This window comes from Limanda limanda, chromosome 8, assembly GCF_963576545.1.
Source record: "Limanda limanda chromosome 8, fLimLim1.1, whole genome shotgun sequence".
Classification (NCBI taxonomy): Eukaryota; Metazoa; Chordata; class Actinopteri; order Pleuronectiformes; family Pleuronectidae; genus Limanda; species Limanda limanda.
Window position 1 is genome coordinate 17,849,158 of NC_083643.1, and position 26,404 is coordinate 17,875,561.

Sequence of the window (26,404 nt, forward strand, 5' to 3'; positions counted from 1 at the left end):
CACACACACACACACACACACACACACACACACACACACACACACACACACACACACACACACACACACACACACACACACACACACACACACACACACACACACACACACACACACACACACACACACACACACACACACACACACACACACACACACACACACACACACGCACCGTCCCTGCTGTTCTCTGTGATGGAAAGCGAGGCTGATGTCTTCTACCGGCAGCTTCCTAAAGTGGTGAGTCACATAATACCAGCGGAAAGTAAAGAAAGTTAACTTGGTCTTTTATAAAGAGTTACTCCACGAGGTTAGGTGTTGTGGTAGCTACTTGCTAACGTCAGCATTTGAATTGTCCCCAGGAGCTTCACGCTCACCTCAACGGGTCCGTGAGCTCTCACACCATCGAGAAGCTCATCAAGACCAAACCTCATCTGAACATTGAGCACAACATGACCGCCATCGGTAAAGGACAGAGGAGGACTCTGGACGAGTGAGTGTAACTTTAATACGAGAGCCAGCGTCGAACTGCTGGAAAGTACAATTCATTCATTTAACTGCGGTCAAGCCAGCCGACACAGAAATTCTGCTGCACGCATATACTGACAATTATGGTAAACGCATCCAAAGCGTTTTTTCAAACTAAACTGTTGACATGGAGCATATACAAAAATCATAGTTGAAAATTAAATGGATTGGATTATATTCACAAGAAGTGTAATTTTTATGAATAGCATTTTGATTTCATACTGTAAAAAACTTTGCTCAATAAGTTCCAGTCTCACTGTGGACTTTGCTCAATAAGTCCAGAGTGAGACTGGAATATCATAGAGGTCCTGAACACAGGCATATCAGTCTCTCTCTTATCTTATTGAGCAAAGTGTTTTTACAGTACTTTGAAATATCCAGGAATTAACTGATATGATTGTACACATGTTGGACTTTACTTTGAAAAATCTCCAAATCTATACAGTAAATATGTTTGCTATGCATTCATTTAATCCAAGAAATTATTTTTCAATTATGCAATTTGTTTAGGCTCCATGTCAACAGTTTATTTTGAAAACCGGATGTATGCCCAAATGTGTTCTTCCCATGGTTCTTCCTCTTACTTCGAGTATTCCGTTGCCTTCCCCTTTCTGGGCGGTTTGGATGTGTTTACCATAAGTGTCAGTATATGAGTGCAGTAGAATTTCTGTGTCGGCTGGCTTGACCACAGTTTCATTTAATACGCGTCACACTGTTGAAAGGGTCCAGCAGCTGATAAGTAGATAATCGCCTCTTTGGGTTCAGTCGGAAGCAAATGATACACACAGACATTATTGGAGTGACAGTGTGAGACATTCAAACAACATGGTGCACGTGTCCGCAGGTGTTTTCAGTACTTCAAGGTCATCCATCAGCTGGTGGACACAGAGGACGACATCCTCATGGTGAGGACCCCCCCCCCCCCCCTCCCTACTTACAACAATAACAACATTTTCATCTTTATCAGCAACTAAATGTACTTGTTTCACTCCAGGTGGCCACAGATGTGATCAGGGAGTTTGCAGCTGATTCTGTGAAATACCTGGAGCTCAGAAGTACACCGAGAGAGGAGAAAAACACAGGTTACTATACCTAACAAAATAAGGCTTAAAGGATAAAGGCCTCCCAGACAAAGGGATATGTTATGTTACATAACAGTAAACTCAATATCTTCTGATGTTGCATTTTGTTTGTGCAAAACAAGACACCCGAGTGAATCATGTTAGGCTGTGGGAAATCAAATGGCATATTGATGTATTAATAATCAGGACAATAATAACTAAAAACAACTGCAAGTTGCAACTTTTTATCTCCTTTCCCAGGATTGACAAAAAAGGGATATATTGAAACTGTCCTCAGAGCCATCCAGCTGTGTAAAGATGAGGGACTGGACATTGATGTCAGGTTGGTGTATTCTTCAATATTGCTGTGTGTAAAAGGCAGAGAAATGTATTTCAGGTCTTTAAGGTGCAGATACACTTCTACTTCCTGACCCCCTAAAACTAAAATACTGCATAATGTTTGACTATGATGCTTCAACAACTTGTTTGATGCTAAACTTGCTCATTTATCTCAAAGGTTCCTTGTGGCAATTGATCGCAGGAATGGGCCACAGGTTGCCATGGAGACAGTGGAGCTGGCTGAGGAGTTCATGCTCTCTTCTGATGGTGTGGTTGTGGGAATCGACCTGAGTGGTGATCCAACGGTCAGTCGGCCACACAAGATTTTGAAAATGTATTCTATTTTATATCATGTTCAACATGCGTTTCAAACAGGAAGTGCCTAGTGTATAACAGTATTTCATAAAGTAAAATAAATTAGCCGCATTTAATGTTAATATGACATGTTTTTTATTGTATCAAGGCTAGTGGGGGGGTCAGGTCAGGCCTTTATGCTGGATTGTGTCAATTTTTATTCTCAGGTAGGCGATGGAAAAACATTCCTTCCAGCTCTAGAGAGGGCCAAGAACTGTGGACTGAAGTTGTCGCTGCACCTCTCAGAAGTACGATAATATCAATCTTCTTGCCCATTTGACTTTAAGTGACATTATCTGGAACTGCAGTGACATTGCAACAAAAATTTAATCTTTTAGGTGGCGTCCCAGCTGGAGGAGTCAGATTTTCTGTTGAATCTTCCTCCGGACAGGATCGGTCACGGCACCTTCTTGCATCCTGAAGTCGGAGGATCTCAAAGCCTGGTTGACAAAGTGCTTAAGAACAACATTCCACTGGGTGAGACTGAGTTGGAGATGAAATGATTGTCCTGTGGATTGTGCAGTACGCTAACTGTGTCTCTGATCTCCCCTCTTGTAGAGCTGTGCCTGACTTCAAATATTAAAGGACAAACTGTGCCATGTTATTCCAAACATCATTTTAAATACTGGTACCAGCTGGGGCATCCAAGTGTGATTTGTGTAAGTTTCATCCCTCTATACACATCTGTGAAACTCTTTGGAAAGTGTGAATTCAACCAAACTTCTCTTCATCATCAGCATTTGTTATCCTAATCCAAAATGGCGGGCTTCATAATGCTCCTTGAGACATTTAGTATGACCCTAGTTCTGTTTTTGGTGAAGATCGGTCGAGGGGAAACCTAGGGGCTGCGTTCCAGGTGGCGCTGTTGAGCCATTTTGCCACGCCCATTTCCAACTACTCCAGAATACGTAAACTGCAAACTTTAGAATATTTTTGAGCATGTTGAAGCCCTCAAAAAGCCACTTCATTGGGGTTAGAATAATGATAATAACAATCCTTACAATTTCAATAGGGCGTCCCACCGTCGGTGCTCGGCCCTAATAATGTCTTATTCAGAATAAGGTCAATAATAGTCAGAATATTGCTGTTCTTGTAAATGTAACCAGTGTTTGCTTGGTAAAAAAGAATCCATGGAGAACCTGAAATGACGATGCCTGAGAGGAAAAACTAATTTCACCACAAGTCATTTTTTATTCTTTGTCACATTACAGACTGATGACAAGGGGGTGTTCTATACAGACTTGTCTCAGGAGTATCAGCTGGCAGCTTCCACGTTCGGCCTGAGCCGTGAAGCCGTGTGGGAGCTCTCCCAGCAGGCCATCGATTGCATCTTCGCACCAGAGACGGTGAAACAGCAGCTCAAACAGAAGTGGACTATTTCAAAGCCACAAGTGTTCCAGTGACCTGCTCAGTGGAGCCGAAGACTTAATCTATATACCTCAGGTTTCAGTTTGAAAGAAACAAACATGTTTATTAACTTTTTACAAGATTTTGTAGAAATCATGACATCAGGAATGACTTATAAAACTACAGTTAACAAATGTTTAAAATAGGTGAAAGAAAACAATACTTATTTAGTACAAGTGTGAAGTGTGTTCTTTTGTCTTTTCTGTTGTTGAACGCAAAACAAAAACTGAAAGCAACAGACTTGTGATGACATAATGTGAATGGATGAGCCGAAGTCAAAGAAAGTCACGGATAAAAAAAATAAAATAATGAATATCCAGTCTTTCGGATGCTCTTCAATATCTGCAAGTCCATCCCTGATACCCAATGTTCTCTAAATTCAAGCTCATGTTGCTCTGTGCCCACACACAGTCCCAGCAATGCAGCACAGTTTTTCTATCAAGCCTTCTTTCCAAATTTACCATGTTTATCCTTGTTCTTCCTGAATTTGCCATGTTGCATTTCCTTCTTTTTCACTTTCCCGTTTCCCATTCCTCCATTGCTTGCTGTCACGTTTCCCCCGTCCAACTTCCTCTTCTTGTCACTGTTGAGGATAAGACACCATCACAAACACGTTTCTACAACAAGTGCACAGTATTTCCCCGAGGTCCTCGAGTGTCACTTCACCTCTTGATGCTGACAATAGCCGTTTTCCCTGCTTTCTTCAGCACCTGGTCCCACTCCTCATCATCTCCACGGATTTTGTACCTGTAAATACAAACAGATTAGTGAAGCTTCAGTGAGTGTCGCCCTGATTAAAAAATGCTGAGACAAATAATGAGCAAAGCCGCTCTCTAACAATGTACTCACTCTTCTAAGTCCATGTCCTTCACTTTCTCCATATCCTGCTTGTGTTGTTCCTCAAACTCCTTAGCTGCTTCATTCTGGTAAGAGAGGAAGAAAACTATACATTTAGTATCTTTCAAACAAACACATTCTTAGTTGTAAGGCTGCAGTGAAATATTGAAACTCATCTGTTAATGTATCAAGTGTTTGGTCTATAAAATATCTTAACATTTCTTATTTTACCAATCAACAGTTCAAAACACAAGTATATTGAAGTTAATATTTTATAAAACAGAGCGATTGGAATATTTTCACACCCGAGAGGCTGAAACCAGCCCATTAGACACGGACTGTATATAAAGATGGATGATGCGTCTCAACTTCTTCCAGTTGTGCCAAAATATATGCTTTGACACTTATTCCTTCACTAATCACATCCATGAGTGAGACCCCACATACCAGATCATCATTCAGACTTCTGACAGTTGGCTCCATGGAAACGTCTTTAGTGTCCACCATCTCTGCCTCAATCGCTTTCTCTTGGATGCTGGTAAAGGCCTGGGACAGGAAAGAAACAAACACTTTAATAGTAGGTTGTTTTAATACCTTTCTTTTCAATACAACTTCCATCTCACATGTCAACTCACTTGTACAAATTTGCGGATGAGGCGGTTGAAGAGACCCATGAGCTGCGAGCTTGGCAGTTCAATCTCCTTTTCTAGCTTGTCCACCGTCTTGTGTTGCAACCCGATACCCAGCAGTAACGCCTGGAGGAGAGCGGTCATCAGTCATCAAATCTACAGGAAACTTATTGTGGTCACAGCAAAGGGAAAACTAGTTTCTAACTGGGCTACTTACACACTGTGCTGCCGAGATGGAGATGTTGCCGAGCTGCTTGAGGAAGAACATGCGTGACACCACTGGGATCAGGTCCATGATGAGGTGGTAGTCCACCATGCTCCGAGAATACAACTCCAGACGTTTGAGGTCGTAGGGGCTAAAATGTGAGTCCAGCTCGGAACGGCTGAGAGCTGTGAGGAACGAGAGAAGAGTCAGATCAGGACCGTGGGAGGTACTGAGGAAATCTGATGAGCTGAGGTGGAAGGATCTTAACTGCTCGTCTCCTCCTTGGCCTTCTTGTTCTGCAGGATGCTGAGTGCCAGGCTCGGGTTGAAGCTGCTGAACTGGTAGGAGAGGAGGGACACGAAGCGCCGACGGAAATCTGAAGAAAGCAAAACCTGGTCAGGACGACTGCGATGCGTTTAACAACCAACCAGATCTGCCGAGGTGGTGCAGGAGAGTTCACCTTTCCAGAAGGCAGCCAGCCACCGACTCTGCTCTGGAGCTTCATCTGTGTTCAGCTCCTTCAGCATCACACACGAGTGCTCTCCTGTCAGGTCATTCTAGAGACAATCACACAACCGTTACACCATGTGACAAGAGCAGGGGTTCCCCGAATCACAGTCCGGACCAAACCATTTTTCAGATCAGCAAAAAATAAATTAAAGAAAAATGTCCCTTTACTGTCTATTTATTAAAGACAACATTCCAGGTGTTAAATGTTTAAATTACGTTTTTAACAAATATATTTTATATTTACTGAAATGCAATATGAACCACAAACAAAAATAGACTTTGTTGTGGTATTCAGTCTTTCCCAGTAATTATCAAGTCTAGCATGTTTTAATTTGAGAATTCAAATTTATGCCGTTATAACCATATAAACTCAAAGAAACAGTACATCAGCGTTTTACACCAATAAAAATTTTATAGTTCACATGCGTTCAGAGTCAATCCACACAGATTATGGATCAACCGTGATCTGCTACAGTGCACAGAAACATACGAATATTGAAACATCTTTTCATACTTACAGGAGTTTGTCGCAGGTAGACAGGAGTAAAACCTGCTTTCTTCCAGAACCTGTCGGGTTGCACAAAAAGTATTTGACATTTCTAGATCTCCGGCAATATTAATACCCGTCCCCCAGCTCCATACTTAGGACACTCACTTGAGCAGCTGTGTGGTAAGACCATAGGAAACTCCTAGATAGTCGAGTCTCTCTGCTCTTCTCTCACTCAGCTTAAGCAGCAGAGGCGGCAGCTCCTTCCGGGGTGTGACGACCTCCTCCAGGAGACTGACGGCCTGCAAAAAAGAAGTTTGTATCACAGATGTGTGCGGTTTAATCTGCCTTGTCTAATCTGTAAACTGCACTTTTATACTTCATGTGGGGAGCTAATGCATCTGAGATGTCTGTCGTTGTTATTACCTCACTGCTGACGGAGGTGATCTCATTGGGGTTCGAGTTTGTGCTCTCATCCATGGTTGGAAACTTGCCCTCGTAGTACATCTGCAGCAGTTGGAGAGCTCTGGAGCCGTAACCCATCTGTTACACAGGTGGAGACCAAGTTACACACATGAATCGCACTGAAAATACTCATTAACAGCTGAGGTCTTTGTAAGGTCTCACCCCCTGATAGTCTGGATTGACAGCGATTCGCACCACTCTGGCTCCAGAGAGGCTGCCGAACTCTGGGTCTTGGAACTATAAAAAAAAAAGAGCAAACTGTTCATGTTCGCGCTGAGGAAATGAGCTGTAATGATTTTCATACAGCTTTTGTGACGGGATTGTACCTGTTCTGACACAGTCCAGGGAATGAGATCACCAGAGGCCTTCTTCCCTCTGGACAGGCTGTTGAGGATGGACTGCTGAGAGATTTCTCCTTCTAGACACACCTGAGGAACCACAGACAAACCCATGTATGTAACAACAAGCTATTATAAGCAAACATCTTAAGAAACGGGACTGGGCCTGATGTGAATTTAAATCTGTATTTAAATGATTGAGAAAAATAAAGAAATGATTGATATAAAGCAGGAGGATGGTAAGATCCCAATCTTTGAGTCCAGGTGACAACTAGTCAACATTTGAAGAAATTCCCTAAAGACAAACTTGAAATATCATGTACTTTGACCACAGTCAATCTTAATGTTAGTGAACTTTTGTCCAAATTTAATAAGGTTTCTCCTGAGATATCTTAAGAAATCATGTTCACAAGGCAAAAAGGGGTTTTGTGAGGTCACAGAGACCTTAACTCCCGCACCCCTCATCAGTTCATCCTTAGGTGCAAGTGAACATTTGAAGAAATTCCCTCAAGGTGTTCTTGACATGTTCACAACAATGGGACAGATGGACGGACAACTTGAAAACATAACGCCTCTGGCCATCTCCTACCTCAACTTTAACAGGCACATAAGCTTAAAAACAGTTCCCTGAGAGTCTCACCTGCACCACAGCGAGCACCTCAGGTAGAGAGTTCTGTGTGGGAGGAACAGGCGGCAGGAGGCAAAACATGTGATGGGCCGGAGCGTCGGACAACATCTGCAGGTCATTGGGTGAATTCTGGAGTCGGAGGAAACAATGAGAGGAGCAAAAAAACACAAAGATGGCACAGCACTATGTGTGCGACAATATGTTCTCCAGATAAATTAGTTTTTTATTTATTACGAGGAAAAAAAATGATCTCACCTTGTAGTGAGACGCCACATACAGCGCCATCAGCCTCTGCAGGAACGCCTCAGACGCCTTATGGTAACAGAACAGCGTGTCTCTGTTCACATAATATCTGCACAGCATGGGATTAAAGATGAAAACAGAAAAATCCACCACCGGGTTTGCTTCAGACTCAAATATGAACTCAGGGCGGGACTTTGAAGATGAGGTTCTGCGTCCTCTGCACGGACCTCCACACAAACACATGAGGTGTCGTGGACACGAAGAATTTAACTTTACTTTGCAGATATAATTAACCAGATGCTGCTCATTAAAAATGCATCCAATGTGAAGATAGTTATTACTTGATCAAATTTGATATTTTTAATTCTGCATTAATTGTACTGTATAAAAATAGTAGCAAATTAAAAGGAAAATCTTTTGGTCATTTAACTTCTATCACTTCAGTGCCTCGTGTAAGATGGGGGGGTTTTAGACCAGGAGTAACTTGCAGTTCTTTAGAGTGAATGAAGGATACAGGTCACAGGTCTGTGGGAGTGGGCAGCCAGAGATGAGCCTGGGGATGTTGAGACAATCCAGACAGAGCAGCTCGTTCAGCCACTTCTCCACCGCGTCTCCTGGAGCGTACCGGATCGACTCGTGGAGAGAGACCTCATGGAGGGAGCGAGCTGGGAAGTGGACATAAACAGCGGTTAGGTGATAAACACGCATGCGCATGCACATGCACACACACACAATAACAGTTACCTGCTGCCAGCCTTGCTGTATTGCTGCCCCTGTTCTCTGCTGACGTGCTCTGCTGACTGCTTGCACTCTGCTGCCTCAACTGCTGAATCAGTTTGAGAGAGAGGGAACGTCCGGTACCTTCATACCTACAGACACCAGGAATAGAAATGATTAGAGAGGAAATGATCAAAAGACTCATTGATCAGCAGAATGCTTTGATCATTGATAAATATTTTAAGTAGCAAAATGCAGAAATTTCACTGTTTACAACCTCCCAAGTGCAAATATTTTTTTAAGTATTATAATAAAACCACTTAATATCTTTGTGTTCCACACAAAACCAGTACAGATCACCTCTATTTCATTAATCGGCATATCACTCTGTACTTGGTTATATAAATGTGATCCAGGTACTGACCCGTTGATGGTGGAGGCCATAAAAACCAGATAAGGTCCCAGCAGCTTCTTGACCAGCGGGAGAGGGATGGCTGCAGCCTCATCAATGACCAGCAGCTCAGCCTGGCCCAGTTTCACTGCATCGCCTGGGTGGATGTACTGTTGGTCACAGAACGGTGAGACCACATGTGTGTTTTTCCACTTGTCGGTATACACAACAGATAGAAATAGAAAAGAGCATTGTCGTCTTCTTTACCTGAATCGTCTGCCGATGCTCTTTGAAGATGTTCACACGCACCACAGCTTTGTTAAACTCTGGATTCAAAGACTGGATGATTTCATAGTCCAGATGCTCCTACAAATGAAAGAGAGGATGTGAGGTTTTCTGTGCTCACAATTGGAGATTCGGTCAATGACACAGAGCAGATGATCACGCAGCCTACCTGGTACTGCAGAGCATCGAATCCTTTAAAGATAAACTCAAACATGGTGTGGAGGTTGTCTGGGCTTGGTGACGTGACAAAGATGTTGGAATAGCTGTATGGAAAAATGTCGAGCAAAATTGGTTACACTTGAAGATATAACTGACAACATATTTTAGAAGACTATAAAACTAATCTGTACCCAAAAGCCACAGCTCCAGCGACAGCCAGCCCCAGAGCTGCAGACTTGCCTCGACCACGGGCAGCGGTCAGAGTCACAGTGGTCCGCAGGGTCTTCTCTGAGATCGCTTCTATGAACTTCAGCACCCCCTTGGCCTAGAAGGCAAGAGTAAAACAAGAGAGTAAGGAAATGACAACAGGAACACATATTAGAAACACTGTCAACGTCTCTTAATGGCGAAGTCATCAGATTATATTGCACTTTATAAATGTGGTTCATGATTGAGAAGGTCCTGACCTGGTCCATGGTCTTGCAGGAATCCACCAACACGCCCACAGGCTGAGTGTCATGAAGAGACTCCTTCAGCTCCTTCAGCTCCTGCTCTCGTGGAGACAAACCGTCCTCCTGAAACGGACAAGACAATTTGTCAGTTGTTTTTAATGAGAACTGCTTTGTGAACAGCAACGCATTTTGTTTCAATTACAATCTCGGAACAGACACACGTCTCCAAAGACACAAACAAAGTGTTAAAAACTATGTATATCCCAATAACACTTTCAGATCAATACTAAAAGAGATTGAGCGTTGGTGGACAGAAGCTAAATCTGGTGAAATGTGTCAATCAACATTTTGCACAAACAAGCAGTGAATTGTACTTTTTGGTTTCAGGTCTTCTTTGTACAGATAGAGATGCCACTATTTATTGTTATTCCAATAATATTATATAATAATATTTTTAAGTGAAAGCTTCTGAGACAGGTTCTTCAAAACATTTTTTTTTGTCCAAAATACTTTGAAATTTAATTTAAAACAACAAAGAGAAAAGAAAAAAAATCTCCACACGAGAAAAAATAATTATCAGAATGAATGCAGATTAAATTTTTATTTCATTAACAACCAGTTGTTTTATTTTAATATAAAAAAAGTACCTGAGTCTTTGGAGGAACTGGGTGGATGTTCGCCATGTGACTGGAGATTGGAAGGATGTTGAGTTGGTCGTCAATGGCAACACAGTTCTTGCAGGATGCAAGAGACAGAATAAACCTGAAAATACAGAGAAAAAAATAACACCACTGATAAGAGTCTTTCAAGTGTCCAACAATCCTTTTATTTCTATAATCTGCTAAAGAGAGCGAACCTCTCATTGAAGCGTCCGACCACATCCTGATGAGCCTCGGTTCTGTATCGAGAGTGAACGTCCTGAGGAAAACAAGCCACAGTGATCCTTAGTTATCGGAGTGGAAAAGAGAGTCTGACGTGTGTGGAGGAAAAACACGATGGAGACTCACCATGGTCATGGTGTAGAGCTGCTTCAGAGAGTTCATGGTCCGCAGCAGAATGACCACGATCCCGCCTCCTTCTACAGTCTCTACAGTCCTCGCCAAGAGGTTCGGTGTGAGAGCTTCAAAGTCCTGTGTGACAGAAAATAAAGTTTGAAAAAAACAACCTGACGTACTCAACGCGTCATATTCATATTGATCTACAGCCGAGGCCTAGAATATACTAATGTCTCACGTTTGCATAGGTACGGTGGCCCTGAGGTGCAAAACACAATCAATTAAATACAATAGCATTAACTTCCATTAGAAGAGGTAGGTACCTACTATCAACGAGAATTGTCGCTGATTGGACGGAAACAATGTCTGTCTTTGAATCAGGGATGAAAAGCTGACAAAATGTATTTTATGATTTGTTGTTGCGTTTTGTCATTGTGTTTATCCACTTGTCGTTTTATTATTCGTCATGCGTTCTGTGTTTTATACTCCAGGGCCACCATACATATGAACAATGATTAATGTTTTTTACTTTGACTTTTGCAAACAGTCAATCCTCCGTGTGAGCCCAGGTCTGCAGCCTCAGAGCAGGGACACTCACCTGCAGGACACACATGCCGAACGTGTTTCCCAGGATCTTGTGCGTCTCGTTGTAGTAGCAGTAGCGGATGTTGGTGGCGGCGACAAAGAGCTCAAACGGGTCGTCCTGGTTCAGATTCAACGTGCCCGTCTTGATCTTCTTCTGCAGATGCTTCATGCGCTTCTTGCGGTTGCTGATGGGAACATGTCAGAGGGTCAGACCTCCTCTTCTCCTTCTCCACACACATCATGTGACTCTCTGCGAGGAGCTGCCACTCACCTGCTGAAGCCCAGCTCCTTCTTGTAGCACCACAGCACCGACGGCCGAGCTCTGACCGTGGCTTTGGACAGCATGTGGTGCAGGATGACGACCTGGATCAGAGACAGTGGGTTGATGCTACATGACAACAGACTCAAGTGACGGGGTAACATGGACAAAATGAGTCGGATGCTTTGTACGGGGAGAGTTCACCTGGTCTCTGCCTCGATCTCCCACCACCACAAACAAGGTGCGGTGCTTCAGAGCCACTCCATTCTCGATCTGCACCCGGATCCGGTTGTCCACCTTCTTGCGGACGGTCGCCATCGTCTTCCTGCTCCAAACCAGCCAACGATAACCCAAAGAACCAAGTGCGAGTCAAACCCTGAGAAACAAACAGGGAGGTTAGCTCGGGTCAGGAGTCCGAGTTCAGCCGGAACACACGAGTCCGGCTACAACGCGAGGAAGAAAGAGCGCGGAATAGAAGCTTTCAACTTTAAACCCTTTTACCTTCTTTTCAATCTAACTGGTCGTTGTTTAAGCCTCGTAAAAAGTCCAGAGAGTCGCAGAAGTTACTTGTCAGCCATCATGCTGTTGATACTCTCACGTGGAGACTCCGGTTCATGGAGGACCCCGGTGCGACGTCATCACTGTGCGACATTCCCTCGAGCTACAGAGGAAGTTTCCCCCGAGTTCAGTCTGGCAGGCGGAGACTTTTTTAGCATTAAAATATATCCTTTATTTATCTTGTATATTATCTTTTTGTAATAATTTGTATGGTTGTTGTTGTAATCGCTATAACAAATTTGCAACAATTTATTGATTGATAATATCCATTATGTTTCAATTCCAAATAAACAAGTCTTATTCATCAAAACGTTCAGTGTCAGGTTGAAGTTGCCCCTAGTTTAGTCTGGCAGGCGGAGACTTTTTTAGTATTAAAATATATCCTTTATTTACCTTGTGTATTATCTTTTTGTAATAATTTGTATGGTGTTGTTGTAATCGCTATAACACCTTTTCAACAATTTATTGATTGATAATATCCATTATGTTTCAATAACAAATAAGTCTTATTCATCAAAACTTTCAGTGTCAAGTTGAGTAACAACAAATACACAAAAAACATAAAAACATTTAAGATGAAAGCACTTCGAAGAAACAAAACAAAACAAGTAATTCTAAAACACTGAATAGTTATTGATTTGTCATTGCTTCTATTTCATGCTCTGTGTTTCATTTCACTTCACATACCTGATGCAAGATTTTTTTTTGTTTTTTATTTTATTTTATTTTAATTAAATCAGACCACATTATTTTATTTTATTTTATTTTATCATGTGGTTTGATGGGGTCTGATGTGGTCTCATGTGGTCTCATGTGGTCCGATGTGGTCCGATGTGGACTGATGTGGTCTGATGTGGTCTGATGTGGTCTCATGTGGTCTGATGGGGTCTGATGTGGTCTGATGTGGTCTGATGTGGTCTAATGGGGTCTGATGTGGTCTGATTTGGTCTGATGCGGTCTCTTGTGGTCTGATGTGGTCTGATGTGATCTGATGTGGTCTCATGCGGTCTGATGTAGTCTAATTTCTGCTGATATGGTCTGATGTGGTCCGATGTGGTCTCATGTGGTCTCATGTGGTCTCATGTGGTCTGATGTGATCTGATGTGGTCTCATGTGGTCTGATATGGTCTGATGTGGTCCGATGTGGTCTCATGTGGTCTGATATGGTCTGATGTGGTCTGAAGTGGTCTCATGTGGTCTGATGTGGTCTCATGCGGTCTGATGTAGTCTCATGTGGTCTCATGTGGTCTGATGTGGTCCGATGTAGTCTCATGTGGTCTGATGTGGTCTGATGTGATCTGATGTGGTCTCATGTGGTCTGATATGGTCTGATGTGGTCCGATGTGGTCTCATGTGGTCTCATGTGGTCTGATGTGATCTGATGTGGTCTGATGTCTGTTCTTTTTTTATATTTAATTAATTTAAATATATATAGTGTAATATATTTTCCAATTGATAGGTGATTGAAATCCTGCCAATTTAATTTTAAGCTGTTAGTTGGTAACTTTATATGTGCAGAAAATCTTCAAACGTACAAGGGACATTCACCATCTAACCTATATTCTACAAACTGTATATTGTGGATTTACCCCAGCGTGTATATATTTATATATATATATATATATATATTTATATATGCAAGTTTGTTGTCTGTTTGTTTTCATTTTAACTTCCACCTGCCGGGAACTGTAGATGAAAATACGTTTTTAACTCTGGTAACCATTGTGCTCATGCTAATTAACTGTCCCTATCAAATAAATACAAGTTAAAAAAAAAAAAAGTTAAGGTAAAATAAAAACCTTTCAAATATGTGGAAAGATGTCGGCTTGTTGGTTAAAAGAAACTGATCTCACCAAATATAACTCGACAGTTTTTTTAAGAGGGATGTTTGTTAGTTCTCTTTTTCAGCTCCACTCGTACTGTGAGAATCTCTTACTTCAATGGTAGCAGCATTCATGGACAAATATTCAAGAATGTTAAGCTGCTCCTGATCTTTAAAGCCTTGACCAGCGAGGCTCTCAGGGAACGATAAAGATGGAGGGATAGGGGGAGATTGAGTTGAAACTAAATTACCCTCCAGACACTTAACAGTGTTACGCAGCTGCGGCAAGTCAGGCATTGGGCTCCGTCTTGGATTTGGACCACATCAACTTTTCTGGCTCTAAATCACAGGCTGTTTATAATAATTTTTCTTGTGATCGACACAAAAGTTAGGCAATCATTTTCATTATCTTTTAATCATTTGTCGTTTCAAGCTTAAGTTCAAAATTTGTGCCTGTTACCACTGTTCCTGTGTAATATTTTAAGTTTTCTGTTTTATACAAGTTAAAACTAAATACTGTGGGATGCTCTATAACTCAAACATAAAAACAATAATTCTGACATTTCTTAAAAACCAAACAACTAACTGATTCATCACCAAGTCAATGGCAGAATAATTCATAATGAACATGATCATTAATGGAAGCTGCAGACCAGTGAGAGTATTGGCCCATTAACTGTGGTGGTGATGTGAATATCTTTTGGTCTGAGAAAGAAAAGAAACTAAATTAGGCTCTTAAGTTGTGATGGGCGTCTTACTATTTTATCCTTGTTTTATAGACCAATAATAATTCATGAAAAAAATCCACAGATTTCTATTAATAATGATTCAGTTGTCAAACTCTTAACTGAATAAGCACATCCATGTGTCCATGGCAAAATACAAAATTATCAACACGAATTTCAATATGGAAATTTCATGTAACATGTCTAAACTATACAGCAAATACTCCAAGCTGAACCATGGGTATGCAACACAACTTTATTGAAACTTTTGAAGCGACTTCAATTTACAAACAAGAAAACGGGAGCTCATTAAACATAAAACGCTTGTTTTTTTTAGAATCAAAATGACAGAACAGAACTGAGAAAGGGAATAAACTCCCAAAGATTGGACCAGCAGTGGCAGGTGCATTTTTTTTTATACAAAAAATAACTTATGAAATCTTTCAAGTTTACAGGAATATTAAAACCCATGGCATGTGTAAATCAATGATTGGATTTACAGCTTACCTTGTGTTCTAGACTTAAAATGATTTGAATATTTCCAAATGTCAAAGCAGGAGTTACTTTGATTGAAGAAACAGGAAAAGATACCACTGATGAAGAACAAACAAAGAGAGGACATGAGTGAGCTGGGGCAAATGCATTCTTGAATTTTCTGTGTGGCGCAATTTAAATCACAGTCATTATGAAAGGCTTTTCAGGATCGCACTGCCTGAGTGCCTCTCGACACTCCCCTGGGTCCCTGACCAGCTCCGCGCTTGTAGTTCTGTTGGTAACCGTCCTGAAGCAGCAGGGGGGAGGTAAGAGAGACATTTTAGAAACTACTCCCAACAGACAACAAAGATTAAAAAAAAAGGCAGCGTGAAGTCTGAAGGCTTCTTTCATACCCTCTGATAATTTCCATTTGAGTAATCCCGAGGTGTGTTGAACTGGGTCTGTCCGTAGCCAGAGTTTTGAGTGTTGGCGAACGGTGGACGATAACCATCATAGCCACCTGGAAATAATAAGACCTCTTAATTTAAAATGCTCAAACTGAGATTTACAAAAGAATTAACTCCTTTAAGCCCCTTTCAGACAACAGCATTTTTACATGTCAAAAAGCACCCACGTCACTTTTGCAAGGAAGTCCCAACAATCGGGTTTGGTTTGGTAACAAAGCACTTTGAATACAGCACATATCTGAATAAAATGCTGTAAAACTAACAAAGGCTCCTGTAACACAAGATTAAATAGTTAAAACACAGATTGTCATGACAGCAATTTAAATCTTTCTCTACTAAAATAAAATTAACACAGATTGGTAAATTTGCTTAAGGAAATTAGTCCTTCAAAGTGTTTGCCTGTTAGGTCATGGCCAGGGTGAACGCAACACTGCACTACATTGCTTATGTGCTGAATGTCAATAAAAGATGCAGAATAGTTCTCATTCCAAGAGAAATTGACACATCATTCTTTTTTTGTTGAGGTAATGGAGTTGAGTGAGCCTGGTTATGTTGATGCACTCTCAGTGAAAAAGGCTGATCTTGAGCATCATTGCAGCTAAAAACCCTGAATTTGAGTTGCAAGGAAAAATGCTCTTGGTCCAAGTCAACACTCTTCAGCAGAGTTTCTGCCAAACAAGCAGCATTCACGAGATGGCATCCTGACAGAAGCAATTGTACACGGGCAGGTTTTGTGGTGAGGGAGCTAATGGCTTAGAAGCTGAAACCTCAGTTAGAGGGACAATGTGTGAAGGAGCATAGTTATTTCTGCGTTAGTTGGTCTTGAAGAACCCTCACAAAAGGAGATTTCTGATATGGCACCAGAGAATACAAAATTAAAATAAAAGACTGAAGGCCTTTTTTCCAGTTTTTCTCTTTGGATATCAAGCAATTTATTTAGGCTAAGACTGGCTCTGTGTAGCATCAGCAACACTACGGTTTGATATCAGGCGCCTCGCCAGAGACCCCGTTCACACCTTGTATTAACATGTGGTTTTTATGATCTGATTTCAAGTGGACAGCTGTGTGTACAGGTGGGAATGCACACCAGACTGCATTCGGCGGTGGTCTGGTCCACATGTGTCAACATTCTTTTTCGAGGGACCTCCTACTCAGCTGACATCCTCTGACCCACTACAGGTTCACTATGTATTGAACGTTAACTTTTTGTAGTATAGAGTGGTGAGGTGAGATCTGATCTGAGATCCAATCACGAGATGCATATGGGGCCACAGGTGTGAACGCACGCCCTCAGAGCTGTCCACTTGTGATCGGATCACAAAAACCACATGTTACTACCAAGTGTGTACGAGGCCAAAGAGAAGCAACTCCAGCCATCAGATTAGAAAGGTTTGTGTGTTATGTGATCAGTAATTCAGTATGGCCCTCAAAGGATGTTGTGACAATGAAATGATGCTTTAAAGGATAAAATTTCCACACTAAAAATATAATTGAAAGAACTGACAAAAAACCTTAACGTTACTATATAGACAAAGCCATTTATGTAACATATTTGTCTGAAAGGGGCTTAAGTGACAATAAATGATACACTTTTGGGTTTACCTCTGAATCCATTTGATGAGCCTCTGTAGCCATTGATCATGCCCCTGGCGTTACGAGGTCCGCCACGGGACATGCCTCTGCTGTTGTAGAAGGACTGACCCTGCCTGCCGAAGCCTGGGCCCTGAGGAGTAGGCTGCTGGTGGCCTCCTGACTGGTCTTGGGGATGGAAAGCACCATCCGCTAAAAAAAACATGGACTCATTGTTACAGGTAACTCTTACACAGGGGAAAATACAGTATTTTAATGGAATATCATCCCAGAAACAATCAGGTGAAAATCTACCCACCAGACTGCAGTTGTTCTGACTGCATCTCTGTCTCCTCCACTGGATGCTGCTCCTGGTTATTGAAGGCCGGGTTGTAGTTGTTCTGGTATTGGTCGGCCTGGTTCAAAGCCTCTGTCTCATTAGCTGGTGGGACTGGGGCATTAAGGTTGAACACCTGAGGGTAAACAAGAGCCACATTGTAGTGAAGCCAGAACCAGAGGAAAGGTCACAGGCTCATTAGAGGAAGGTACATTACCCACTATTTCCACAATATAGCTGCATGACTACAAAGCCCAAGAACCGCAAATGGATGAGAGAGCACTTAAGGACTCAACGTGCAAATATCAATGCAAGTCATTAAGCGTTATGACAGGAATTGTTTGTTAACTTTGTGTCACAGTCTTACTGTCTGCATTGACTGGAATGGTGCAGCGTTGACATTGATGCCGCTGCTTTGAGGAGCTTTGGAAGCAGGCTGGAAATCCTGCGTCGGAGAGGCAGGGGGGAGAGCAGCCGAGGGGGGAGACTGCTCCGATAAGGACATTGAGGTCTGTGGAAGACGGAGACACGACACAAGTTGAAAGATACAGATTTTCGATGATTCAGTGATTTGATTGAAATAAAAGGAAAAATATTATCACACATTCTGAAAGTATATGTGTACATCACCCTTTTATCAACATTCATCATCAGTAAAACAAATGTAAGATCTTTCCTACACAATTTAATTTTAAGTCAAATGTGGAAAAAGAAAAAAAAGCAGAGCCTGGTTTACCTGGATGGGGTCGATAGTTTCTGTTAAGGGTCGAGGATCTGGCGTGTGTGAGGTCTGATACATAGGGGGCGGTGTTGGGGAGACAATGGGGACCTGTAAATAGGGAGATTGAAAATAAAACGTATATAAACTAAATGATTTTTTACTGGCATGTTCTTGTCAGTTTTGTCGTTTCCTGTTTGGTTACTTACTTGTCTGGGCTCAGGTTGGACAGGAACAGTGTTGTGTTGTGATAGTCGGGACTCTGGGTGAAATGAGGAGATTTAAACACTGTAGTCAACTTCAACTGTAAAATATTAGTTTCAATATTTAGACATCATGACGTCAAAACTTTCTCTTTGTTAAACCCACCAGGAGGACACACCATCTGTGTTAAGTCCATGTTTTGAGCAGGGGCCATGGGCTGTGCCAATACAATGGCCGGGTCAACGGGCTGTCCGTCAAAGTCCAGCATGGAGTCCTGACAACAAAGACGCAATCAGCATCATACTAAAACTTCTACAGAAAACATACATGTTCTTAACACCAACTCCTCACCTGCATGAAGTTGTACGTTCCCTTCAACTGTGCCATTAAATCCTGCACCACCTGCTTCCTGACCAGGGGGTCGGAAGGTGGCGCAGGGGATGTTGAGTTCATGGGGTGAGTCTCCAAGGCAACAGGGGGAGCTGCAGGCTGCACGGGCTGCTGCTGCTGCTGCTGCATGGCACTGACTGCCTGAGAGAGTAAGACACACAGAGGGTGAGTGCTGGACTTGAAAACAAAAGGAACTAATTAAACCGGATCATTACATAAGACTTTAAACAAAACTGCTGATGACTAAACACAGAACATGAGCATTGCGGCATAGAAATATTTCCACTGTTTGCCCTCATGAGTCAGAATGTGAAATTATTCTTGTGCAAGTGAATAAAAAGTCTGGCACAAGCAAAATACAGTGCCTTAAAACATCAACTCGTCAAAGCAAATCACACAGTGTCAGACTGAGACAGGGTGGTGCTTTAACACCAGCCTGACAGACCTCCCTGGACAAAGGGCTCTGCCTGTACACGCTATAAACACACCAAGTACTTTATTACAGGCACCTGTACACCTGATTATTCATGTAATTATCCATTATCAGTACAATTCATAAAATCATGTAGATACAGGTCAAGGGCAGAATGAAGAAAGATACAAACTCAGTGACTTTGACTGAGGCATGGTTGTTGGCACCAGACTCCAGGTTGCAGCTGACATTAAACCAGACTCACTCTTTACAACTGCAATGCTTATAAAGCAGCTCAGGACAAACACTACGAGCCATGCGGAATATATCGTCCAAAGAAGCAGAAAGCGGGTCAGGTTCCACTTCACTCAGCCAAGAACAGAAGTCTAAGGCTGCAGTGACACACACTCCCCAACACTGGACAGATGAAGACTGGAAAAATGAGCCTGGTCTGATGAATCTGTTTCTGCTGAGGCTGCAGATGGTTGGGTCACAATTTGGCATCAACAGCATGAATCAGTGGACTCATCCTGCCTTGTGTCAACAACCCAGGCTGGTGGTGGTGGTGTAATGGTTTGGGGAATGTTTGCTTCACACACTTTGGGTCCTTAATACTAATCAATCATGATGTGAGTGTTACAGTCTGAGTGGTGTTGCTAACCACTTTCCTCAATTTATGGCCTTAGTTTTAAATTTTCTAATGGAAATTTCCAGCACGCTAATGCTGTGAAATTCATTTGCCTCCTTGGTCACCAGATGTGAATCCAGTAACATTTGTGATGTGGTAGAGCCGGAGATTTGCAGCATTAATGGGCAGCTCACAAATCTGCAGAAACTGAGGCTCTACACAGTAATAGGATGGTGTTCCTAATAAAGTGCTTGGTGAAATAATACTGCTTGTATAATCATTTTTCACTCTCTGTAGAAGTTTTAATGTTTTTGCCAGCCACAGCATGGATGAAAAGCAAATTATTTCTTAATTGTCAATGCACTACAGAAAAACAACGTCGACACTAATGAGTATCCAAACAGAAGCTGAGGTTAGAATTAGAGATATTAACTTAAACACTGATCATGCATCTATAGTTAGCTGCCATTGTGCGTTCTTTATAAACAGACTCCAGTGCTTGGTCTTATCTTATGTCTTATCTTATCTTGATCTTATCACCTTTCTGACCGACATCATTCGCAGGATTGATTGTGATCCAAATGTCATTAAGACATTTGCAAATCACACGACAATCTAAGATGATGCGTAGATAAATAAATAATAAAACTCTAAAATCAGGGAAAAAATGGCAAATGGTTAAAGACCCTGAAGAGAAAAATGTAAAACTTGCAGCACACCTCTGTTTCCGTGGTCCACTCATCCCCCAGCTCCTTCTCACTTCCACTGTATGTGCCGTCTGGAATGAACTGTCTATTTACAAACTGGAGGAATAAAAACAAACCAAGCGTCAGTATAAATATACATTAGCTCCAAGACTTCAGTGGTGAAAGGAACAGTCACCTCACCTCTGTTGTTTCCACTGCAATGGGCTCTGTGAACTCCTCAATTATTTCAGTTTCTGCAAAGAGAACAAAACATTTAGAGAATGTAATGCTGATCTTTTTATTACAGGATTACATTAGCCTGTTAAAAATAGTCAACATTTGTGCAGAATGACTTGGACCTGGATCAACAGTCTGCTCTTCTGCTTCTGACGATTCAGCTGCTGCGGCTGCCACTGGCTCTTCCTCCTCTTCCTCCTCACACACTCCATTTTGATGAGACTGAGACCTGTCAAAGTACCCACTCAGCAGAACCTGGTCCAAAGTGTCTTTCAGTTCCTTGTCTAGCAGAGGAAAAGCATAGCTGGTTAGCATTTTACTGGAAAGGCAGATCATAACAGAAACATCCAAATTCACATTTATTGAACTAATATTTTGTATCAATCATGGTTTGGTTCATGTTTGAACTGCTCAAATAAAATGTGACAACATAATAAACTTGTATTTTAACAAATAAAGATACTTACAAATAAAGGGCTTTAATGTGATTTTCACAGTACATTAACCGTCACTGTGTGATACCAAGAGTAAATATTACAGTATTTCACAATTATTATTAGTTACAGACTGAGAAAGTATTATAAGTAGTATACATATACTTCACTATAGTGAAACCTTAATATGACACTGTAAAGTACTCTGTTACAAGTACAAGCCCGGCATTGAAAATGTTAAGAATGCAAATATGTTCACAGAACGTGCATTAACACTATTATAAATAAACACACTCAAGGCCGAATAGTGTATCTTGAGACTCTTATGCTATCATATATAATATCATTAGTTTATTATTAAACAAGCAATAATGTAAAAGCAGGATTCTACTGTTGTAGATGAAAAAACATTATTTGCAGTTAGTTAGAACAGAATTTTTTTCTGTTCTGTATACAACTGCAAATAATTTATTTTTCCTTCAATAAACAATCGCTTGTTTGGACAGTAAAAAAATCTGATAGTGAGAAATTCTGTAACAAGTGCGTATGCAATTATCAAAAAGAGTTTACAATTAATTGTGTGGTTCTTTATGAGCGCAGGATTGGGATCAATGTAGCTGGGATGGCAAGTTAACTAGAAAAAAAGCTAAAGCCTTTATACCAACTCAAGTTTCTTCTAGAGCAGGTGAATGTTATTTCCTCCCCTGCCTTCGGCCACCAAGTCTGCTGCTGCCTGAAAAATATCACCCCGAGTCACTGAGTGAGGCCTCCTTACTGGGGTGAAGAGGTTGGCTGGTGTCACCACAGTGAACTGGGTCACCAGTATCCTAATATGACTCCAGAGAGCTGACCAGTGGAACCACAGGCAACTGGGCCATTGGCACCCTGCCCCGCTGCTGAGTCAGGATAAGCCCACAGCGCTCAACCCCCCAGCAGAATGCAGCAGTGCGCTCCCGAGGCCAGACCGCTGAGAATGCAGTACATGCTCGAGCACGGATTATTCACATAGCAGTCCCTCACACATGCTGCATTAACAAAACACGATGCACTCCCTACATTATCTTATTGGGCCAAGTTTATAGCCGACAGCACCATATGAAGAAAGTATTGTATAGAGCTTTTGCCTTCTTCATCACCTTGGGACCAATCAAAAGCATAGGGTCAAACTACTTATGGCTGACTTTTGATAAAAAGCCTGTGGATGACTGCGCCGTCACCATCTGATAAAATGTCCCTCCAACAATTGTCACCACCAGCTGTCCAGTTTGTACTGAGTAATGAATCTCTTTTTATTTAGACTGAATCAATACTTTTCAATGTTGATCCATCTGCTATTTATTTTCACTGTCTGATAAATTTTTACAGCCATATTCTGCCAAAAATGCCAATCGGAAAAATGCTATTGTCTAACTAACAAACCCCCAAGTTTATTAAAATAACCGTCAGCAAATATTCACCGACCGGAGCCAGTTTCTTTTAGCTGATCTACATGGTCATCTTTGAAACTTATCAAAAATAGTTTCTGTTCAGTGACAAATTAATATGACAATTAACCAAGATTATATTGAAAATAATTACACGAACTAACACAGTCATTGTAAGAATAGTTATATGTATTAGTGCTACTGCTATACAAAACTTAGTGATGAAACATTTGACTTACATGTTGTTCCAACCACAGCCTTGTCCCTCCCTTCCAGCAGGTCCCAGAGGTGCACAGATGCTTCTTCATACTTGTCGACCAACCTGTGACAGTAATTTGCATTGATCACCTTGATTATTAAAAAAACAAACATATGTTGCATTTCTAATTGATTCAGATATTAATGCCTTAGACCAACCTGACATTTTGATCACGGTCTGGCCCAACTAATTTGTAGAACTCATCAAAAGCTGCAAGATCTGCATCTGTCAGCAGCGGCGATCCACTGAGTCCCTGCTTCAGGTCCTGCCGCACCGTCCCGTCTCCCAGCCGGTCCAGGAGGAACTGCAGCTCCAGAATCGTCTTCAGCCTCCTCTGCTCTGCATCGTCGCGCTGCAGCTGCTCCCGCCGCGCAGACTTCTTCACCACCTTCTGGATCTAATGAAAATATACATGAGCCACATACAGCTGATTGTCTACAGTCAGAACAGACACTGAACATAACCAACAAACCACCATAGTCATCCTTACATCTTGTCCCAGTGCCATGAAAGTCTTCTGCAACTCTCGGGAAAATTCCAAGTTATACGTGATTTCCTGGTATTTGGAGAGGGCCTCCTAAAATAAACAAGGCAAAATAGTAATTTCACACATTGCCAAGTTGTAAAATATTTAGACGATTATATGTGTGGAATGATGCAGACTTCAGTGTACCCACCAGCTGGTCCTGGTTGAGTCGCTCCCCATTATTCTTCCTGACTTGATAATCATCCAGTTTGCCCTGTGGGGGGACAAACAGTTTGGAAATTTAACACGTTAGGTGGAAAAATAGGAGAAGCAGTTACAGTCCAGAATAATGATTGAAGCAAATGGTTGTTACCCTTTTCTTCTCCATGCTGCGGGCCTTCTTGTCGATGATGCCCAGCACCTGCTTCAGGACATCAGACTGTCCACCGCATGTAAAATTGCCCATCAACCCTGGAGCGGATCCCACATCTGGGCTTGCAGACTGCACCGCACTGTTTGCATTCATTGCTGAGGGCATCTAGAGAGTTAAGTATGAAACATTAACTTTTGATGGCAATAAACAGGGACTTTTCTTCTCTGTACCCTGACAATTTTTCTCAGTTAAATGAGTTACCATTAACTGCTAGTAAATAGTAGATGCATTGATCATATACTCGATATCCGTATCAGTGCAAATGCTGGTTCCTTGTCAATGCAATAACACATTGCATTGCATTACATTACATTATCTATATATTAATTCAGCCACAGCAAGCCCCTGACTCAGCTTTTAATACCACAGCAATCCTTGGCCTATATCACCTCACAGAAAAAATAGTCCTGTATTTTAAAGCAGCGGGCTACAGATTTAAAAATGCAGGTGAAAGACAGGACAAGATTAAGACTTGTTATCTGCACTGGCAGATATCCAAAGTAGAATAACACTGTTTGAATCTGGAAAGAGGGAATCAGTGCCTCCTCAGAAAATGTCCAACACAGTTTCCTCAAGATCAAATTAACATATTCATATAGTTTGTTCAAATCTGATCAACAGTCCTAAAAAATTATATATCATGTTACTTTCAGAGAATTTAGCAAACAAGCAAACATTCCCATTTGAGATGAGGTTTAAATTAAATGCAAGTATTTTGCACAAACAAGGTCTAACATAAGCATGGTTGTTTAACAAAATGCTGATTATGAAATTTCAGTTAAGAATATTTAACCCAGTTGTGTCTGCTCTACAAGAGTTATCAGATCGCATGACAGTGAAAGACTCCTGGTCATAAAAATGTATCAGCAACTGTTTGGATAATCAAATCAAGCAAGAATTCAATGTGGCACGTCACTGCTCTGCTAAGTCTTACATTGCAGTTACCAGCTGAATATTCCATTGGAGTTTTAAATGTTTTTGTTTTGTTATAAAACAGGTAGTTTAATAACATCATCCTGTGCTCCAAGACTAATCCTCAAAGCAATCAGCGGATTTATCAGTGACGAAAACGACCATTAGTTGAAGACCTAAAATAGACTAGTAGAGACAGATGACAGAGAGGTTAGCTGTGTGATACCAAGAGTATGTTTAAGCAATATGATGTCAGAAACATGGCAAAGGTGTGATTTAGTAGCTCAAGCAGAAGAGCAGATATCTACACTATAACCATATGGAAACTACAACATCGGTGTTAAAAGTCAACTGTATTGTTAACGTGAGGAATAGCTTGTATACATTTATCATAAATACTCAGGTTTACCAGACATGCTGCATAACCTAGCACTTCATCATCAGCTAACTTTAAACACAGAGTGAAGCAGAGGGAGGACATTTAACCCTGTGCTATCTCCTCATCAGCATACGCTCTCTCTAACATGTGCAACGCAGCCCTCGGCTCCGTGGCCCCGTGTAGCCCCGGAGAGAGGGTCCGCTCACGGTGCTCGGTAAACGGCCCTCTCCGTTAGCACACACCGCTGCCTTAGCATCCCCATGCACTGCTAGCTCCGGGCAGCGAGGCGTGCTAGCCACCTGCCGACCGGGAGCCCCGTTCCCGCGGCGGCGCGGCACCCGATTCACCCACCTTGATATTTTATATATCCACAGGGGAGCTGGCTAGAGAAATGTGCGAGAGTTGTTATTATTGTTGTGTTGCTTTATTTTCTCTTTCAGTCAAGCGTGGGATCCGCCCCGCCGGCCTCACCGACAACTGAGATGGTTCGAAAGACGGTGAAACTCTTTATAAAGGCGGAGGTCCGGTCATAGCTGTCCGAGATATGCCTGACTACATAAACTGCAAAACAAACCTCGGCGACGCATCAATAAAACGTAAAAACACACAAACACACAAAATATAGTAATCTAAATTTAATTACAAGATTTTTTATAAATCCTTTCGTATCTAAATATTATTATTGTTGTATTTGTGGTACGGCATATTAGTGACCATCCAATTGGCAGAAAATCTGCACAATCATTAGCTCTGATCAGGCTTTGATTAGTTTTATGAGTTCGGCCCTCGGAATGACATCATAACGTAATAACCCGAGTTGATCGTGTTCAGTTGCACAGCATCACTGTTTACATTAGCCAGCTAGCCACTGTTCGCTAAAACACTTCATGACAACGCATTACGCGGGATTTCGTGCACACCGGAGGAACACGCCCACAGGCAGTATTATGTGTAAGAAACATTTAATGACAGTAGTGCTACTAAACAGGGCAAACA

At 41.7% G+C, this 26,404-nt stretch overlaps 3 protein-coding genes across 3 annotated transcripts; 1 reads left to right on the top strand and 2 right to left on the bottom strand.

Annotated features, from left to right (window-relative positions):
- Nucleotides 1-162: 162 nt before the first annotated feature.
- Nucleotides 163-4,011, top strand: adal (adenosine deaminase-like). Its single transcript, XM_061076997.1, has 10 exons — nt 163-240; nt 363-493; nt 1,373-1,433; nt 1,523-1,610; nt 1,851-1,932; nt 2,107-2,233; nt 2,450-2,530; nt 2,621-2,759; nt 2,841-2,941; nt 3,494-4,011. Exons 1-10 carry the CDS (start codon nt 196-198, stop codon nt 3,683-3,685), a joined length of 1,047 nt encoding a protein of 348 aa, XP_060932980.1. The 5' UTR covers nt 163-195; the 3' UTR covers nt 3,686-4,011.
- Nucleotides 3,450-12,482, bottom strand: nat10 (N-acetyltransferase 10). The gene is made up of 29 exons (XM_061076996.1): nt 12,376-12,482; nt 12,079-12,250; nt 11,887-11,978; nt 11,629-11,800; nt 11,043-11,165; nt 10,892-10,953; nt 10,683-10,797; nt 10,051-10,158; nt 9,775-9,908; nt 9,594-9,687; nt 9,407-9,505; nt 9,173-9,309; nt 8,776-8,900; nt 8,546-8,696; nt 8,044-8,140; nt 7,801-7,917; nt 7,149-7,250; nt 6,985-7,059; nt 6,784-6,900; nt 6,526-6,659; nt 6,389-6,437; nt 5,821-5,917; nt 5,629-5,736; nt 5,373-5,545; nt 5,162-5,281; nt 4,974-5,072; nt 4,539-4,612; nt 4,356-4,436; nt 3,450-4,272 (listed from the first exon to the last, which is right to left on the bottom strand). Exons 2-29 carry the CDS (start codon nt 12,190-12,192, stop codon nt 4,128-4,130), a joined length of 3,114 nt encoding a protein of 1,037 aa, XP_060932979.1. The 5' UTR covers nt 12,193-12,250; nt 12,376-12,482; the 3' UTR covers nt 3,450-4,127.
- A 2,732-nt stretch (nt 12,483-15,214) lies between these two features.
- caprin1b (cell cycle associated protein 1b) lies at nt 15,215-25,884 on the bottom strand. The gene is made up of 18 exons (XM_061076444.1): nt 25,760-25,884; nt 24,058-24,222; nt 23,896-23,958; nt 23,709-23,795; nt 23,377-23,615; nt 23,199-23,281; nt 21,224-21,385; nt 21,066-21,118; nt 20,898-20,981; nt 19,100-19,279; nt 18,914-19,022; nt 18,754-18,806; nt 18,563-18,655; nt 18,194-18,337; nt 17,809-17,962; nt 17,523-17,702; nt 15,867-15,973; nt 15,215-15,760 (listed from the first exon to the last, which is right to left on the bottom strand). The coding sequence occupies exons 2-18, from the start codon at nt 24,220-24,222 to the stop codon at nt 15,677-15,679; spliced, it is 2,040 nt and encodes a 679-aa protein (XP_060932427.1). The 5' UTR covers nt 25,760-25,884; the 3' UTR covers nt 15,215-15,676.
- Nucleotides 25,885-26,404: the final 520 nt, after the last annotated feature.